Source organism: Centropristis striata, chromosome 10, assembly GCF_030273125.1.
Source record: "Centropristis striata isolate RG_2023a ecotype Rhode Island chromosome 10, C.striata_1.0, whole genome shotgun sequence".
Classification (NCBI taxonomy): domain Eukaryota; kingdom Metazoa; phylum Chordata; class Actinopteri; order Perciformes; family Serranidae; genus Centropristis; species Centropristis striata.
In genome coordinates, this window is record NC_081526.1 from 17,623,297 (window position 1) to 17,642,194 (window position 18,898).

Below are 18,898 nucleotides of genomic sequence, written 5' to 3' on the forward strand. Positions count from 1 at the left end.
TGGCCATCTTGCTTTGATCTATGAATCAGACTCTCCCTCCCTTCCTCCCCCTCCTCTCCTCCTTCACTCTCACCCTCTTCTCCTTCCTCCTTTTTCCTTGTAAGAAAATCAAGCCTTATTTAGCTTAATCTCACTTAATGGCATACAGCTCCTCTTTTGTCCTCGCTGATGCTAATAGATTCCTGTCCTTTCACTCGCCACTATTCACATATCTACCCTCCATAATCCTCTTATTCCGGGGTAGCAATTATTTTGAGCATTTTATCAGCATTATGATTATGATTATTTTCATTATTATTATTCATGCAGACCGTGCTAAGGGCCAGGTTGTGGCTGAGAATATGCTCCCTCCTACCAGCGCCTCTTATTCTCGCTCAGAATGAGGCTGCCTGCTTTCTTCCAGAGGGGTGGCGAGTTTTCGGGAGTGAACCCCATTCACCGAGACACATTTTCTGGGCGTTTGAACATATTGTGGAGTGAGTGTAATGAGTAGCACCAAATCACCCATCCCGGCTGCTTAACACAGAGAAACATCAAGAATTTGAGGATGGAGGAGAGAGAGGGGGCTAATAATCAAAAGGCCTCCTTTCTGCGGAGCAGTAATTACACGGGTGGGTTTTGATCTTTTGCTTGTTGGGGTGATGAATAGGGGAAGAGATGAGGACTGTTTCACTATTTTGGGGCGGTGTGGTGGGTGGAAGAAGCTTTTTCAGCTCAGCATCTCAGACCCAACAAACGTGTTACAGCGAAACAAGAAGTTTGTCACCTAACAAGTGAAGCACTGAGGTACAACACAGTGCTGAACAGATAAGAGAGGGGTCAAAAGTTTTTTAGTTTATGCAAATGTGGGCAAAATTTGCCAGAAAGTTTTTTTTTATTGAAAACTGACAATCAACAGAAATGACTTCATATCTATGGGAGGAGTGTACTGGTGCCCAGATTACATTTTTTTATCAAGATAATGAGTAACTGAACATACATATTGCACATATCTGGAAACTCAAAACATGTCGATACGAAACGTTTTTGTAAAATGTTCACTGACAACATTTTTTCTTTGTTTTCTGCCAAAATAAACCACTCACAGGCCTTGGTTTACTCTCTGAGACCTGGTGGATCGCCTGCGACATTACAGAGGCTGCAGCAAGCTTGGTTTTAGTCCTCGATAAGATTTGAATGGTATTTATTATAATATTGGTGCAATGTCATGCTGGCGAGAGAAAGGGGTAAATAATATTTAGGTGCAATTTTGTAACCTCTGACCTCAAGATATCTGAATGAAAGTTGGTTCTATGGGTACTCATGAGTTTTCCCTTTACAGCCAGGCCCACTGTGTGCTAATTCCATGCAGTTGGAAGTAAAAAATATGCAGAATTAATGTTATTTTTTGCCTATTGCATATGAATATTTCTGCATGAATTGGGTATCACTGGTAAACTGAGACTCTTGTGGATTCAATAAGCTGAAATATATTTATTTGTGATGTTGTGTGCCCCATACATTAGCATTTCATTGTCGTGAGAAAATTTTTGTAACTCAACCTCACTGTATAAGAATGACCTGTTGTGACCTCTAGGATAATCACAGCCTCATGAAACTTTACAATCACAAACTAGAAACTTCAGGCATTCAGAGGACTTATGGTTGTCCAACTCTGGTGGTAACGTCCTGCTGTTTTGACGTCCACCATCCACTTCTTTTGGTACAGAAGATAAATGTAGAGCTTCATATAAGTCATAGTTGCCTATGGCCATAATCAAAGCGACAATTAAGTCAGAACGAACAATTATTGGAAAAAATAATTAGTATTATATAAATATTTTATTCATAAGAGACAGTGGAGAAGATCATAACTGTTGGGATTCCTCTTTTATATAAAAACAAATAAGTGTGAAATGACATCACTTTGTGTACTCATAACTGTCTGAGAAAATAGCAGATTGCTTAATTTCACCATGCTTGCTTGAGAGTAAGTTAGAGTACAGATAAATGAGTCTGTCTGCTGAGTGGAAGGACATCTGACTTTTTATAAAAACAACCCTGCCAACTTCAAATCAGTAAGCAGAGCCCAGACAAAACACAAATACAAAATCTCTCATGTGAAATCAACAAAACTAACAATTGTGACTGTCTTTCATCCAGCAAACTGAAACACTGCAATCAAACACACACAGTCATTAAAGCTCACTCACTCAAGAATCATTATAGTTGTCTATTGTTTCTTTGTTTGTTAACAAAGAGAAGTAATAAAATGCAACTTATCTCAGCAACAAAAATGGCATTATTATATCTACTTCATAGATAAACTGGCTTACCAAATACAGAAAAAAAAGCTCAAATAATAATTGTGAGTTATTGCAGTAAATTATAATAAAGATGTTAAAAATGTTAGAAAAATAACAATTCATATATATATATATATATATATATATTTTAAAAAATTGCATACATGTAACAGTCATCAAGTCCGTTCTCAACCTTCAACTTCAAGGTATTACTTTGGGAATCTTGGAGCTGGAGTGGAGTGGCTAAATCTGGGCAGTCTGCAGACTCCACACTGGCACAGGGGCCCCCCTGAGGCCCCTGCAGAGCTCCACTGCACAGGAGCCAGCGAGGCGTCCATGGGGCCCGGAGACAACAGGGAACATTTAGCAGCAGAGGACGATGAAGTGGAAGAAGAGGAGGAAGCTGCCGAGGTTAGGAGGGACTCCTGGGTGAGGAGGAGCTGACTGGGGCCGGAGATGAGGGGCCACCCTCCAGCGAGCAGCAGCCGAGGGACTGGTCCTGTGTTCACCCCCATCCCGACGCTTACCTCCCCCAGCAGCCGCCGCATCTCCTGCAGAGACGAGCCCAGAAGGAGGATGTAGTTCCTGGCTAGGACCAGGGTGGAGATCTTGGAGAGCCTGCGGCCTGGAGGAGCTCCGGGCTGGTGGGACTGAGAGGAGGAGGCAGAGGATGGAGAGGAGGCATAAGGCACCATGACCTCCCTCAGGGCGTCCATGGCAATGTTCAAGTCCTGCATCCGCTTCCTCTCCCTGCTGTTGATCTTCCGTCTGAGCTCCTGCTGCTCCTCGGGGCTCAGCTCCCTCTGAGGTTTGGTTGGTCTTTGGCCGCTCTGGAGGCCAAGCATGGGTGCAGGATTTAGGCGGGAGCTCAGGTTAAACCCTGGAGGACAGTGGGGTAAGTCCTGGACAGAGCCGGGGCCACAGAGAGGTAGAGACTGCTCCTGGGCCCTGATCACTGGGTTTGACAGCACATTCATAGTCTGTTTAGAGTTGTAGTTCTTCTTAGAAAATGTCTTCAGTGTGAGGGACAAACCCAAAATAGTCTTCTGCTTCTTCTTCTTCTGTTTCTTAAAAAAGTCCACAAAGTGGAAAAATCAAGCCTTCATTCCCTCCACCTGTTGAACGCCCCTTTGCTTGCAGAAAACAGCTGCCATCCAGCACAATGACGAGTCACCAAACGTTTTTTACTTTTGGCTTCAGAGGTTTTCTGGCTGCACAAGTGTGTAAAGGAGAGCTTGCTAAAGTGGCAGCTCAGTTTTATCTCATTTCCACAGCTGCGTGTGGTGAGAATGACAGCTCACACAGTGGAAAAGTGAGCTAAATGCTCCCCTCACATACCCCCACCTCAGCTCCTCCCCGACACATGATGTGCTCTTTAGAAACACACATATGCGTGTCTGACTTTTGCAGCTAAATGAGACAGAATTGGTAGACAGTGACAACACCAGCAGAATTCTGTTAGTGGTAGGGACGATTTAAGGATTTAAGGGATTATTAAATTGATCCTGGATATAATTTTCTTTGAAGAGAAACCCGAGCACAAGAACACTACACAGCATAAAACACAAACACAATTAATTACTGAAGTTGAAAGGTAAGTCAAAAGATCAGTGTTTGCGTCCCATAGTGATTTTGTGTCACATCTTTATGTCTGGAAAAAACATTTTTTCAAGTGTAACCCTGTTAATGTCAGCTGATTCTAAACAAGTGGTTTTGGTGCCCAGGGGTAGAATATGACACATTCACTCAAGTACTTAAGTACAATTTTGATGTACTTGTACTTTACTTGAGTATTTCCATTTAATGTAACTTTATACTTCTACTTACTATTTAGGGGCAGATATTGTACTTTTCACTCCACTACATTTAGCTGCCAGCTTTAGTTACTTTTCAGGTTAAGATTGAACATGATAAATACGATCAATTTAAAATGATTACTCATATTTATAAATTAAATCACATAAAAGTATATTAAGCTTTATTTGCCCTACTTGGACAACAGTAAAATGCTGCTTACATAAATGCATCAAAAATAATAATACAATAATATATTTGGAATATACAAATATACAATACAACAATCTGAGTGGGCCCATTCTTTATAACAAGCACTTTTACATTTTGATGCTGATACTTTTGTACTTTTACTTCAGTAAAATGAATGCAGGACTTGTACTTGTAGTGGAGTAATTTCACAGTGTGTTATTAGTACTTTTACTTAAGTAAGGATCTGAATACTTCTTTCAATACTACATGTTTAGCAACGGTAGTCCCATGTCACAGTAAGTAGCGGTACAAACAGTCAAAGTCATTTTTTGGTTAAAAAATGTAAATATTAAAAGTTATCTGTGGTTTGCAGAAATGTACAATCCGACTTTTATTCTGCCGACTGGGTTGAACAGAATGCAATCATTAAATATCAACTATACAAAGACATTTTATGTTCAAACTGATAAACTAAAGGGACTCCGACAAAGTTTTTACATGACTAGATCATTTTCATTGTGTTGCCTTTTTGTACAACCACATTTATGCAAAACTAATATCAGTTCCATCTGCCTCAGCTATACTTTTTCTCTAGTGCCAATTAACTCCCTTAAATAAGATTGTAAATGTGATGAATGTTATTATAAGTATATTGTGAGTATGAAATTAATGCTGATGTTAGCACACTGCTGTACCTAAACGCCACCACTGTAGCTGTAGACTTAGCACCTGACAAGAAAACGACTTTTTCTTTGTGTGAAGTTAATTGAAAGCATACACAAAAAAGCATGACATTGTGGGCTTAATGGAATGCACCTCTTGCCTTGCAACAACTTGGAAGCCATTAAAATCATCAGTACTTTGTTATGTGACTGAGGGCAGGTATTAGCAGTATTAGCGTGGCTTTTAATCGTGTCAGAGAACAGTTTTGGCAAACAGTGAATGGATACATCATTGTGTGCCGGGAGTTAATTGATGGTTTTGAGGTGGGGGTTATTGTTGCTCAGTTCTGAGTGGCTATGCTAACCAAACTGGCTGGCAGAAAGCTGGGCACAGTTCCAGACAGGCAGACAACAGGCCAATTGACTCCAACCACAGGTGAAGCTGGCTTGGGGCACTGAGCAAGGCTGGAAACCTCAAATGTGCCATTCATGAGCCACAAAAAGACCTCAGCATCACTCCGTTGCACAGGGGGGCCTGGCCGTCCTGCTCCTTTGCACTCCTTCCCCCCTCCTCCTTGTAAAGCCCATCTGAGCGGGAGAAAAGGAAGGCAGGGGGAAGAGGGGAAGGACAGCACCGTTACAAACAGAAAGCAAGTTGTTTACGATGAAAGCAGAAGGAGATGCAGAGGAGGAAGACCCTTTCTTTTCTCCCCAGCCGCTCTTCACTTGTCGTTCAACAAGTGAAAGATGTGTGTGGAGGCGCTTCCCTTCCCTGCCAGTGGTCCGGTGGCGTCCGGCTGGTGCTGTGATTGAAGCTGAATGGACGGCTGCAGACGGACAGGAAAGGGAGGGCCTCATGAAAAGAGCCAGGCGGATGGCCCTCGCACCTGCAGGAGAACAGAGTGCAGGCAGCCAGGATGAATGTGTGCACGTGTGTGTGTTTGTGTGCGTGCCTGTGAGCTCAATTTGATGTCTAGTGCCTGTCTAACAATGAGGGGTAATAAACTGAGTAGTGAAAGAAAACAAGTCGCAATGGTTTCAACTGTATTTTGGGATCTGGTTTCGATGTCAAGAGAGAAAAAAGGACACCTGCAAGGAGCCACACATACAGAAGTCAGAAAAGAGGAGAAAGAAAGAAGCTGGTGTCTAGCAGAAAAGTGCACCTCCCCCACTTTTTTTAATCCACCACTTACAAGGGAAAGAAAAGTGAGCTTGATTTGGGGCTGCAGCCCAGCATATCCGCCTCCCAGCTTCCAGGCTCCTTTTGATGAGGCTGGACCAGGGCAGGAGCACCGGTGGCTTCAGGGCAGGGGGAAGACTAGTGTCTTTATGGTGGAAGGAGTACTATCCATCTGGGCAAGGCCGTCCAATGGTGGGTCTGCACCTGGGAGCTAAATGCCTCGTCTGTGTGCAGCCATTTCCTGCGGCTGACAGACAGGAAGACACCTCAGCCAAACTCCTGGGTCAATTTATCCCCCAATACAGGATGAAAAATACACCCAGAGTGACACCACTGAAAAAATGGTTTGAATTTGTTCCCTTTTTTTGGCATTTATCAAAGGATCTGAAATGAACAAAAGTTTTTTGTTGGTTTGTTTTCTCTTTTTTTTTAAAACGTATTTCTTTTCTTCCTTGTGTGGTTTCTTAGTATTGTTTGTATCTATGGTTGAAAGCCATATATCTTTAGTATGGATAAAGCATATCATCTCCGACAGACTACTTTGTTCACATTTAAGACCATATTGCGTTTAAGGACCTCTTGTAGTTGCTGTGATCCACAAATTTTGATAAAATTATTTCACTGACAAAACTAGAAAGTCAGTCAGAGAGCGCAGACGTCCAACAAGACATGCCCTATCTCGCAGTATTAATGTTCCAATTTTTTTCCAGTTGGAAACCAATTTTTACAATTACTTCAACATCTACATCCTTCCACCAAGTTTTGTGAAAATTGGGCCATCTGATTTTGCAAAGTCCTGCTGACACACAGAAAAAGGAGGAAAAATATGACCTCCTTGGCAGAAGTAATCACAAAGAAACTTTTCTGCAATTGGTATTGTCTTTGTCGTGGCTCCAAAAAATGAAAAGTTTGGTCTAATTTTGCACTGGGCATCCAACTAACTTCATATTAGTATAACAAATGACATAGTTTGCGCAGGGAGGAGATCAAGCATCCATAAGTGAATGACAAGGGGTTGGATCAATCCTTTTTCTTTTCTTTTTATCAACGGAGCCTATGAATTCCAACTGATTTTAACCACTTTTTTGGGCCAGTATAAGTTAATAGTAATTAAGATAATTGGCCCACCATTTTATCCTTAAAATAAGAACAGGAGCAAAAATTAAAGTCTGATAATTCACTAGGTTCAGTCTAAATAAATTCAAAATAAAACTAAACATAAACTAAATTGTTGTTCTGGAGAGTATCTGCACTGCAAATTGTAAAGATGTAGTATGTACTGGTGAAATATTTATACTTTATTTTGCATCATTTATATTGGTGTATTTTTTAAATAATATATTTAAATTAATATGATCTTTTAGTATTAAGAATAACTGATAAATGCATGTTATTTTAATGAAACTGAAACCTGAGTTTGGACCACCGGAGCAGAGCAGACGTTTCCTTGTTCAAACACACACCAAACACCCTCTATTGGCTCTTTAATTGAGTACAAATTGGCGTAATTATAAATCCACCTCACTGGATATAAAGAGAGAGTTTCACAAATGAAGTCAAGCCACAGGCTGGCCACGACACAATCTTCACTTAATGGAGTCAATTTACATCAGGTGTCTGATTGAGCTCTTTTGTGTGCCACTTGATGGTGTGCTGATGTGTTCCCTGCCTCGCTGGGAGGACTTATGCTGTGAATGTCTGAAGAAGGCTCCACAAAATTGGGATGATTACACAGCTATTTTCTGTGTCCTCATCTGTTTTTCACTGACTGTCTCGCTTGTTGCTCAAAGCTGCTGAATTAAACAAAAAAACATTTCTCTGATTGGCAAGCATTTCTTTAAGTGGACGATAAGAGCTCATAGGGTCTTCTTTCTAGATGAGACTCAGGTATTTCTTACCTGGCTCTTTCTTGCATTGATGCAATATAATTTAACCTCTTTGATTTGATATCACTGAATCATTGGCGCGTATGTTAATGTAGCTTCCATTGTGTACTTTGTTTTTATGTAAACATGTTTTTATGTGTCTGTAAATAGGTTATTTTTTAATAGCAATTATGCACACACATGCAAACTAATGACAAGTTTTTGCCTTTTTGCACAACAAAAAGTTGACAACAAAGGATTTTCTATTCTATTTTATTCTTACTCTGCATAGATCTGAAAACAAATATTTTTGGGGGTGGGTTTGAATGGGTTTTGGTGAAAACCAACATGAAAAAACATATCAGAAACCAGAACAAGTGGATGATGTATAAATCACAATGGAAAATGTATAAAGTCAAATAAGTGTCTTCATGTTGGTAATCGAGTGGGAAAGTTTCATGTTGACACCTATTATTTACCCTATTTTCATGTTGTCTATCCCCTTCAGATACTGATTAAAAAATGAATAAAAAGGTTTGTTTTTTGACGGAGTGGTTAACCAGATTGTTAAACGAGGAGGTGCACCTGCTATGAGCTTTACATCCCAAACTGTCGTCTGTTTACAATGTGCAGCGAGAGTCTAATGAGAAATTAACAGTTGCCAGTGACTGATTCTCTCCATGTGTCCCTTCGGGCAAACAGGTGCAGCACCAACAATGGAAATATAACAGAACAAGGAGTTTTCAGAGGGGAAAAGGCTGCTCGGCATCAAAGCACGAACGGAGGACACACTCGTCTATTCGCCCTAACTCCTGCTCTGTGAGGCCTGGCCAAAGACATGAGAAGATTACAAGCTGTTAATAAGGTGGAACCAATTGGCTGAAGGTCTGCTTTTGTCCTTCCCAGCATGCTTTGTGAGCGCTGGCCTGGGATAGTCGGCATTTGGTGCTGATCATAGTGTGGCAGGGATAATGAAGGTGGGAGGGGTGTAAGATTTTAGCCCTCGGGCCCTTTGTGAAAGAGAGCCTAAATGCTTCGCTCTCAATAGCTGCACACGCCAAGTTGGTCACGGTTGTTTAAATACAGATGGACATTTGCCACATTCATATTTCTGGTTGCTAAATGCTCCACTGACAGTTTCCTGTCTTGACTTTTATTTATTCATTTGCTATTCATTTGTGTCTAATGCATTCCTGCAACGTCCAAACCATCCAAACCTTCTTCTTACTTTTAAAAAAAGCTACTGACATTTAAAAATGTTCTTGAAAATAAAGTTTTGCATTGATTTGTTTGCAGCAGTCAAACCAAAGTAATCTAAACTTTCAGTGCGGTTATTTAAAAATACCCCAAACATAATCCAAGCCAATGATTGTCTATTGTTATAGCAGATGTTCCTCTCTGAAACAATGCCACCAGGGATTTGTCGGGTAGCTGCTAATAGGAAAGTGTTAGTTAACCCGTCCCCCACAAAGTATCCTTAAACCCCCCGATCCTATTTAACCGTGACAATGATGGATTCACAGACACTAAACTTCCACAGGAATCCTTGTCCAAAGTCAAACAGAGAGCTTCTTCTTCTTCTCACCAAGCGATGGAGGTCAGGAGCACCCCTAGTTAAAGTCTAAATGTTGAGGGGGCGGGTTGAGATGTTTCTTTTTGGGGTTTTATTAGCGGTACAAGGCCAAGGGTGGTTTTCAGAGGTTATCCCCATCTGTATGGAGGGCGGTGCAGCGAGACCAAAGTCACTGTTAAAGTGAAAGCTGATAGCAGTATGATGGATGAGGATACACGTCCCAGAAATTAGATTTCTGAAAGTGAAGCCAAGGAAAAGGGGAACAGGATTTGAATGTGTTGTTGCTAGATAAAGAGACTACAACAAAAAGTGGCTACAGGGTGGAAATGTGTGGTTCATCTTTGAAAAAAGAAAAAGACGCAAAAAAGAAAGATATTTCTTTTAACAATTAAACTTGTAATATTGGCTTGTTTTAACTTTGACAACACCTACTACATGTCTACAAACTCTGACAATCCATTCTTATTCTAAAGGAAAATCTGGTTTATTTCAATTTGGGTTTTATTGTCTTAGTTTTGGCTGTCATATCAGTAAAAATGACATTGTACATTAAATTAAGTGATATCAGTAAAAAAAAAAGAAAATAAAGAAAAACAGTTAGTCCTCAGGATCCTTTATTGACGACCAGATGAGCAGCTCTAACTGACTGCAATATATCCTTATTCTTCCTGTGAACAACAATCTGAAATACATCGCTAAATTGAAATCTTACCCACATTTGTGTGGACATGGCCTGGTTGGGATTGACCCCGGATGCCTCTCTTTGGACACGTTTCACGCTCGGCCAGGACGCCACGAGGCAGAACCAGGATACGCTGCAGGGATCACACCTCCCAGCTGACCGGTGAGGAAAAGATACTGAAAGATACGGCTGGGGATAAAAGGTGTTAATTTCTTGAATTCGCTACGCTGTGAATGAATGGATGCTAATGGCATCCATGGATAAGTGAATACTTTGGTCAAGGCAGAACACTGTGGGGTTGATAGTTTGGTGTCCATCCAATGACCAAACTCTTTCTACCACAATTTATTTTATGTTAAATTATGGCCTGTCCTAGGTATCTTTAACCTCTTAAACACCCAATTTTCACTTTAAATTTCACCTTATTTTTATTTAAATTTAAAAAACCTCACTTTTAGACAATGACAACTATTATGTTCCCTTCTAGAAAGCCCTGTGATGCTTAATAAAAACTCAAGATGTTTTTTTTTAAAAATACTATCTACTAATACTAACAATAATAACATTATATCAACATCATAACATCAAAATTCTGTCTTATATATTTGACATGTTTGGAAAATTTGGGGTATTGAGCCCTTATTATATATATTTTACTTTTGCCTTATTGCACAACCAGCACCCGTGGGCAGAGCTTCAAAGGTTAAAGTGATCAGTCCTTGTTGGGAAAGCTTTTCTCCCACTTGTTTGGTGAATAAACGTCATTTTGCATTTCAGGACATTGTTCTGATTTCAGAAAATCTTGTCCCGCCAAGCTGGCAGATGGATGCAGTGGATGTAAGATGATTCTTTCAGGCGTTGATGGACACATCTGTCAGCCTATAAACTCTGTATCACACACACACAAACACATACGCACACATACACACACAGCCCCCCTCCCTGTAAGACAGCCCAGAATCTCTCCACTATGCCTTACAACCTCCTCCTCCTCCTCCTGCAGCTCATTCACCTCCCACTGTGCTCCTGCTCCTCACTGCCTCTCTGCACATTCAAATCCCCACTAAGACCTGAGAGATCAGACTGAAGCAGCCACCACTCTCCCTTTCTATTCAGCCTCCACTCTGATTAAACTGCAGCAGGTTTATCACAGATGTTGACCAAACTCCTGACTGGCATCCCACTGAGGACTGTTAACTACTGAGAGTGTGACAGCAGGTGGAACTTTTTTCACTATTTTAATCAAATGTTTAAACACAGAAAATAAAATAATTGTAAAAAAAAAAAAAGTGGTTTACTTCTGTGCAGCTTACCCAATGGCAGCCATGTGGACTGTGGTGCTAATTTGATTCATGGAACAGAGGACCCCAGGGGAGGCAACAACTCAGAGAGGAGACATATGTTGCAGTGCAACATGATAGCAGGCTTCAGTAACTTGACAAATTGGGGTTGTAGTTATTAAATCATCTCATGGTAGTATGGCTGCACCGGACTGGTTTAACTGCAAACCCAAGAAATCCTGAAGCCCAAGTAACACGGAAAGTATTGATACTAAGAGATCCATAGTATGTGGTGGCTTTGAGAGGCTGCCCTTCAGCACTGCTGTGCTTTTAGCAAAATGCTAACATCAGCATGCTAACATGTTCACAATGACTACTGACTTTTGATTTTGATTTGATTTTTCGCAGGTATAATGCTTGGAGCACAGTTGGCAAATTTTAGCAGTCGGCTGATTTTATTGGCAGATATTGCCCTCTCACAGACATTATTATGTTATGTATTTGTGTTAGCAAATTTTTTCCTATCTCTACTGATGTAAAAACCTTTTTACAGAACATACAAAGCTGTCATGAATTTTATTTTTTTATTCTTTATTTAAATTGTCAGAAATGGACAATATTGAATATACACTGATGTTTATTTAGCTAATAATTTTATTTTTTTATTCTTAATTTAAATGTTTTGAAAGTGACTGATACTGAACATACACTGATCTTTATTTAGCTATTTATTGTATTATTAATGATTTTTTATTTATTTAAATAATCAACGATTGACTGATACTGAACATACACCAGAGTTTATTTAACTATTTATTATTTTAATTCATTTGTTTTGTTTCTAGAAGTTAACAAGGCAACAGATTACAGACTGAGAGCTGGGAAACTAGATATAAATGAACATTTCCTTGTCTTGTTAATTCTTCTCATCAGAAGCAGTTTTTGGTTCATAAATGAAGACTATTGAAAAGGGGGACATAGCCATCTTTATGCTGTGGTCAGCAAACCAAAAGAGACATCATCCATGCAATAAAAACACACACACACACACACACACACACACACACATTAAGCTGGTGAGTGTGGCATATTTGTGATGGTTCTCACAGGATACGTGATGCTTAAATGCAGGAGGGTGACAGCCAAGATGCCAAACTTCAGGCTTCAAAACTTCAGTCCACAAACATATTGGTGACTAGATCCACTATATACAGTCTATTACCCAAAACAGAAAAACTTGTGCACACAGGGCTGTCTAATCTCCTCAGCAGCTTCACAAACTCAAGGATGACAGTAATGAGAACTTATTTTGTCATTAAATCCGATGCCTATATGTTTCGCAGATTGGGGGGCAGGTGCACACGCAGCACCATGTCGCTCTGCTGAAAGGCATTTAGGAGGGCCTCATCCTGGAGTCATTCAAAGTGCTGTCCACCCATCAGACAACTGGTCCCCACTGGCCCCCAGCACACCCCTCGGAGACCTCTGTGTTTCTGCGTTGGTTGATTCATGTCCCAGTCCTGCTCTCCTCAGATTCACTTTGATGTTTAATCCCATCCTGACTGTGTCCTCCTTCAGTCCGCAGAGCCGCTCGGCCAGTCATGAATATCCAAAGGTCTGCTTACTTGACAGGATTATCCCTCTTTTCAAAGCCACTGGGGACGATTCTTCAGCCACAAAAAACACACTCAATGGATCTTCTGCTCACTCGCTTTGTTTCTCTCGCTTTCCTTTACTCTCAGTCCCTTCTGTCTTTGTCCCTTTGGGCTTTTACTAAACACATTGATCCACCCGATCGAGGCGTTCATCTGCTGCTGTTCATAGATTATTGAACAGACACAACAGCACACACAACTATTGTTGAGTTCTTAAGTATCTGGTGTTGCAGAAGTATCCTGAACAATTCATAAATGCTGATTTCTGCCCATCAGTATCTTATTGTGAATGTGACATTACATGGGGAAGTTCAGTAAAACAAAACACTCCTTAGTTGAAATGGATTCAGAGGGCAAGGAGTCTCAATTAATGAAATTCAGCTTCTGACTTTACTGCCCTGTTGCAAACTTTGGTTGTGGGCTGCATTGCAAGAAGTTCTGCATTGGTCCACTTCGCAAACCCTAATGACCCATTACCAGCAATAATCTTTATATCATTCCCAACCTGTTAGCGTGAGACCCCCAGCACTGACACAGAGCTATAATCAACAAGGATCAGAGCTGGCTGCTGTATGAGATGGTTTGGGTGCTGGGCACTGCAGGGGTGCAGAATAGCCCAGGAAACATAGATAGGTTAAAAGTAATCTATGTAGTCACCCAACATAAAACACCGGCTTCTGCCTCTGAAGGCTCTTTTTGAAAATTTAGCAATTTTGGTCATCAGTAGGGTTGGATACCGAACTCGAAACTTTTAAGGGTCTTGAGTGAATTACGTCGGTACTACAGAGTATCGATTCACAATAAATAAATTGGTACCTAAAGCGGTTGCATGTACACGTGACAGCCTTCTAATATAGCACACTATGCCCTGGAAACGGTCTGACAGGTAGTTTGAAATTACATTTTTGTTATTACTGAGAGAATTAAGTACAGAAAAAAAGGTACTGTTGGGTACAGGTTCTTAAATTCCTGGTACCAGAACGGCTATCAGTTCAGATGTGAATGGTTCCCAACCCTAGTTGTCACCTTCTAGGATTTTTGCTAACAGAGCAGATTGAGAGGCAGAGGGATATTATGTTTCATTATGTATCAGCTCCTACGAGAGCTTGATTAGCAAAGTGCATAATTCAAAATGAACAGGTGATTCCTTAGAGGATCTTTTAGTCCAACCAAAAGCTGAATGTGACTTATTTAGGGGACCAAAATGTTACACCTAACTTTTGTGAACTGTAAACACACTGTGAAAGGGACAAATTTGGAAGAAATATGCACAGGCTGCCATGGTAGCAATCTGTCAATCATACAGTAGTCATGCCCTGAAGCATATTCAATTTAACTCTAAATGGGACCATAATTTACAAAATGAACATCATACTCTATTGGGGAAGATTTTAAACTAGCGAATGAGACCGTAAACAACCACTTGTTGCTTGTCCAGTGAGTGTTTCTTAGAGTCCATCACAGTGTGTAATAATGGTGGTTACGAGTGAGCAGATGAGGCTGAGCTGGAGTAAACATCAGTCCCATGGGAAAGAGTGACCTCCGAGGTCTCATATTCACCTTAGAGCTCCATCTATGCCCTTGTAAGTGTTAAATCCTGCCATTGTCTCTGACAGCTTCTCTGTTTGTTTATCCTCTCTCTCTTATTCCTCTTTTGCAGCATCATAGACTCTGTTTCTCTTTCTGTTATTCGGCCAACCTTTGATGCATCCCCCCCGATCTTTAATCCTTTCGGCTAACACAACATGATGCGCGGAGCTGAAAGGGTGTACATCTGTGCAGTGTTTTCTGGAAGGTTTTAAATCCAGTTACAACAGTGTAAGACTGATGCTCCCCTTCTGTCCAAAGTTATGAATATTTAAACTGTTGCAGAATCAACCTCACTCTCTCAGCATCAATGGATAAGTCAGCCTGCCACCAACAGTGTATAAGGAGCTGTTTATTCAAATCCAGTCACAGGGATGTGAAGCCCAGCTGCTATTGGCCAGAGTGTTCAGGCAAAGCTGAAAAGATGCGACTCAGTTAGTTTATCTTTTAACTTTAGCGCCATGTTTATCTGTATAATGAGGAAAACTCTCTCATGGGTGTCCTGTGATTGCATCAACTTATTGAAAATGTCTTATAAGAAGACAAAAAAGTCTTAAATATGCACTTATATTAAATAAGAATGAGAGGAAATGTGATAAATGAGTGGGGAAATAAAACAACAATCTTGTAAGAGTGGATGATGGGTAAAGGAGACAAAGTGCAGGACTTTGAAACCAAATATTTGGCTTCACATCCTGTCCCTGCTGTGTGGTCAGTGTAGGGCCATTAAAGAGGGAAATTAATTATTACATGCCTCTGCAATGGAGAGTTTGTCTTTGAATGCAAAGTTCTGAGACATTGTTTCACTGATTGTGATGTTTTCCCCTTTACACCAAATAAGCTCTGGTTCTAATCAAGGATGTGTCATAATGAACGGCATTGCATGATGCACAACTTAAGTAAACATTTAGCAATTTCTTTTTACTAGAATGGAGAAGGAATGTCATGTCAGGCCACCATACTCTGCCTCTGATACCCTGATGTTCTCATTAACCAATCTTTCTCCTCATGTCTAAGCAACCAAGCCAAACCAACAAGTAATGGCAAATAGATGCAGAGTAGCGTAGGTTATTAATACAGCCTACTAGGAGGGAAAAGATCCAAGCAGTCGTAGCAATATGGCACATTATTGTTCTATTATCACAGATATTGCTTTTTGTCCAAAAACAACACAGCAGGGACCAATAATTAAGGAGACAATTGAATGTTTTCTTCCCCCAACTATTTCTTACTTGCATATTATTGCCTTCTCCATCCTCTCTTTCCAACTTGTAGAATATGACAGATCCAATGAGGTCGTCGTGATTTACAGCAGTTCAAGTAAAACCTGGAGGGGTTTCGAAAAGGGGTATTAGTTGGGGGAAAACACTCATATAACACATATAGCGGAAACGACAGAATATAGCTGCCTATAGCCGACTATGTTGCAGTTAGTTATGTTTTTTGTCCATTAAACAAACAACATCAGCCAGTTTAAATCAGAATGCACCCGTATTCACCCCACTCGTCTGCTTTGATCGGCTTTTCAGACAAATACTGCACACCTTTGTTCTCAAAATGTTGGTGGAGATATTCAGATGGAGGTTATTATTCTAATCAGCCGACATGTGACATAGAAATGGGAAACAAATCTGAATGACTTGTTGAATCATCTGATCCAGGCAGTCAACAAATATAATGACTGGGTTGTCCAATGTCACAATTGTTTGGTAGGCATTCCAGATATGGTAAATGGACCTGCACTTATATAGCGCTTTTCTAGTCGCTTTGCGACCACTCAAAGCGCTTTACACTACAGACTGCGCTCATTCACCCTTTCACACACACATTCATACTGGTGGCAGAGGCTACCCTAAACGGTCCCACCTGCCACCATTGGGAATTCATTCACACACCGATGAACGCAGCATCGGGAGCAATTTGGGGTTCAGTATCTTGCTCAAGGATACTTTGACATGTAGGCTGCGACAGTCAGGGATCGAACCACCAACCCTTCGGTTGGGCAACCCGCTCTACCAACTGAGCCACAGCCGCCCAGATAGCCACATGAATATATCTACACACTGAAAAAAAGATGATTACCATGATTTTCCATATGTCTAGGTTGCCTTTTTGCACCTCTTTGACTGCATGTTTGTGTATCTGTATATTTGTGTTCTTACTTACTAAAAAAGATGGTTTCCATTTTTACTTTGATAGTGGGACAATTGATGCTTAAGTATTTGTGCATGGAGCTATCATATAATAAATGCCCACACACTGAAAAATAACACTTAAATGGGTTCTTTAGATGTTAACAAAAAAATAGGATAAATTTAGTACAAAGGGTACAGTGAAAAATGTGAAAGGACAGGACACTTTTCATAGCCCTTAGGATCACTAACACACATATGTGTTTGCAGATAATTTAAGGGTTAATCAGTTGTATCCATTAAATGTCTTATTTTTTATAAGATCAATACCCTCAATTGGCTGTAAACTGTTGGAAGTACACTTGTATGACATTAAAGTTTCTGACTGAGTTAATAGGCTGCTGATGTGAGCATCAAACATTAAAACCTGTGAAAGTTATTTATCTTCTTCCTGCCATATTTAATAGAAATCAACAGTATTTTGAGCTTTTTAAAGTTTTATCTACATTGAGAACTTGTTTAGCTGAGGTTTGTGACCTGTTTAGTCTGTCAATACAAATTAATCCATCAGAATCTTAGAGAAATGATGTCCAATGTGCTGTAGAAGTAAATGCATTGATGAGGTAGGCCTACATAATGCACACCATAGAGTATAAGGTATGGATTTAAGAGAAAATTAATGTTTCCATTCCCCACACCTACACTTTTTAAACAATGTCTCATATCTCACCTGTAAATAGTCTGTATTGCTGCCGTATTGCACCAAATGACCTCTTCCTATCTGAAACGTCCTACAAAACACTGAAGGACTCTGAATAATTCAATTCCAGTAATGAGACAAATAAACAAATGCGTGCATGAATATTCAGAGATTTAGTTCATATCGTTCCAGCTTCAAAAGCCTTTGGAAAACATTGCAACAGCATGCACAATCTGCTATGCAGCTGCTGCCTTTTCCTAAAGTGTACCGGCCTTTACTCATCACTGGCTTTTTGTGTGCGTCCTCAGCGGCTGTTTACATGCTTATTTTGCAAAGCTGAAGTGTCCAATTGCAGCTTTTCCAGGTCGCTCTCTTGTCATACAGGTTAGAAAATAGAAATTATTGAATATCTGTTATATATCAACCTTTTCACTTATTACAACAGATGCTTTCTGCAGTTGAATGTACAGGTGCTTTATAAAAGTAGTCACTCTTTAGGTTGAAGTGTGATCTGAATATCACCCAGCAGGAGAGACGAGGGCAGATCAAGTTTCATGTGGGAATAAACGCTAGTATATAAGAAAATATTAAGATTATATAAAAACATCTTTATTTTATCCATTTAATTAAAAAAGTGGCATTTAAAAAAACTCAGTTCTTGGTTTTATTTAATAAATATGTTTTTTGTAAGTTATTTTTGTTTATTTCTGACACAGACACTGTCAGAAGGAATTTCTATGCAGCCAAGTCAATTTGATTTATCAGGCTCAAAATCTCAACAAGGTCCCATTCAGCTAAGAATCCTATTAACTATACATTTTTTTTTAATTTTAATTAATGGTTAAAAAGCAAAGATTGATGGAAGCCACTGTTTTCTTTAAGATGAAGAACGTCGCCATTGCTCAAAAGTTAAAGGTTTATAGGTTTTTTTTTAATAGATTAATAGATTCTAATTTAGAAATATTCTGAGAGTGTCTGAGCACTTTGATGTTGAAAGTGTTTCTGTTGGTGTTCAGTGTGTCTGTGATTGTTAGTTTTAGTGCTGCTTTAAAGCTCAATTAGACACAATCATGTTTTTATTGTGTAAAATAAACAGAAATTTTATTTTTTAAAAGAAGGACATCACCAAAGACTTTTTTCCTTTTCAATTAATCGTCTTTATTTTACATTTCAAACCCAACATAATCAGAGATTCATCTGAAATTCCCGTCCAACATAAGTAAATAAATATCATTTTCATTTTTTTTATTAAAAAAATAAACAAGTGGTCATTGTTTGCGTCGGTCGGACAGAGAATGACAACCTACTGGG

At 39.9% G+C, this 18,898-nt stretch overlaps 1 protein-coding gene across 1 annotated transcript; it reads right to left on the bottom strand.

Annotated features, from left to right (window-relative positions):
- Positions 1-1,392: 1,392 nt before the first annotated feature.
- Positions 1,393-3,569, bottom strand: olig1 (oligodendrocyte transcription factor 1). The gene has a single exon (XM_059343205.1). The coding sequence runs from the start codon at positions 3,260-3,262 to the stop codon at positions 2,495-2,497; it is 768 nt and encodes a 255-aa protein (XP_059199188.1). The 5' UTR covers positions 3,263-3,569; the 3' UTR covers positions 1,393-2,494.
- Positions 3,570-18,898: the final 15,329 nt, after the last annotated feature.

Bases quoted from the DNA above. Each gene is read 5' to 3' on its own strand.
- olig1 (XM_059343205.1), bottom strand. From the start codon at position 3,262: ATGAATGTGCTGTCAAACCCAGTGATCAGGGCCCAGGAGCAGTCTCTA.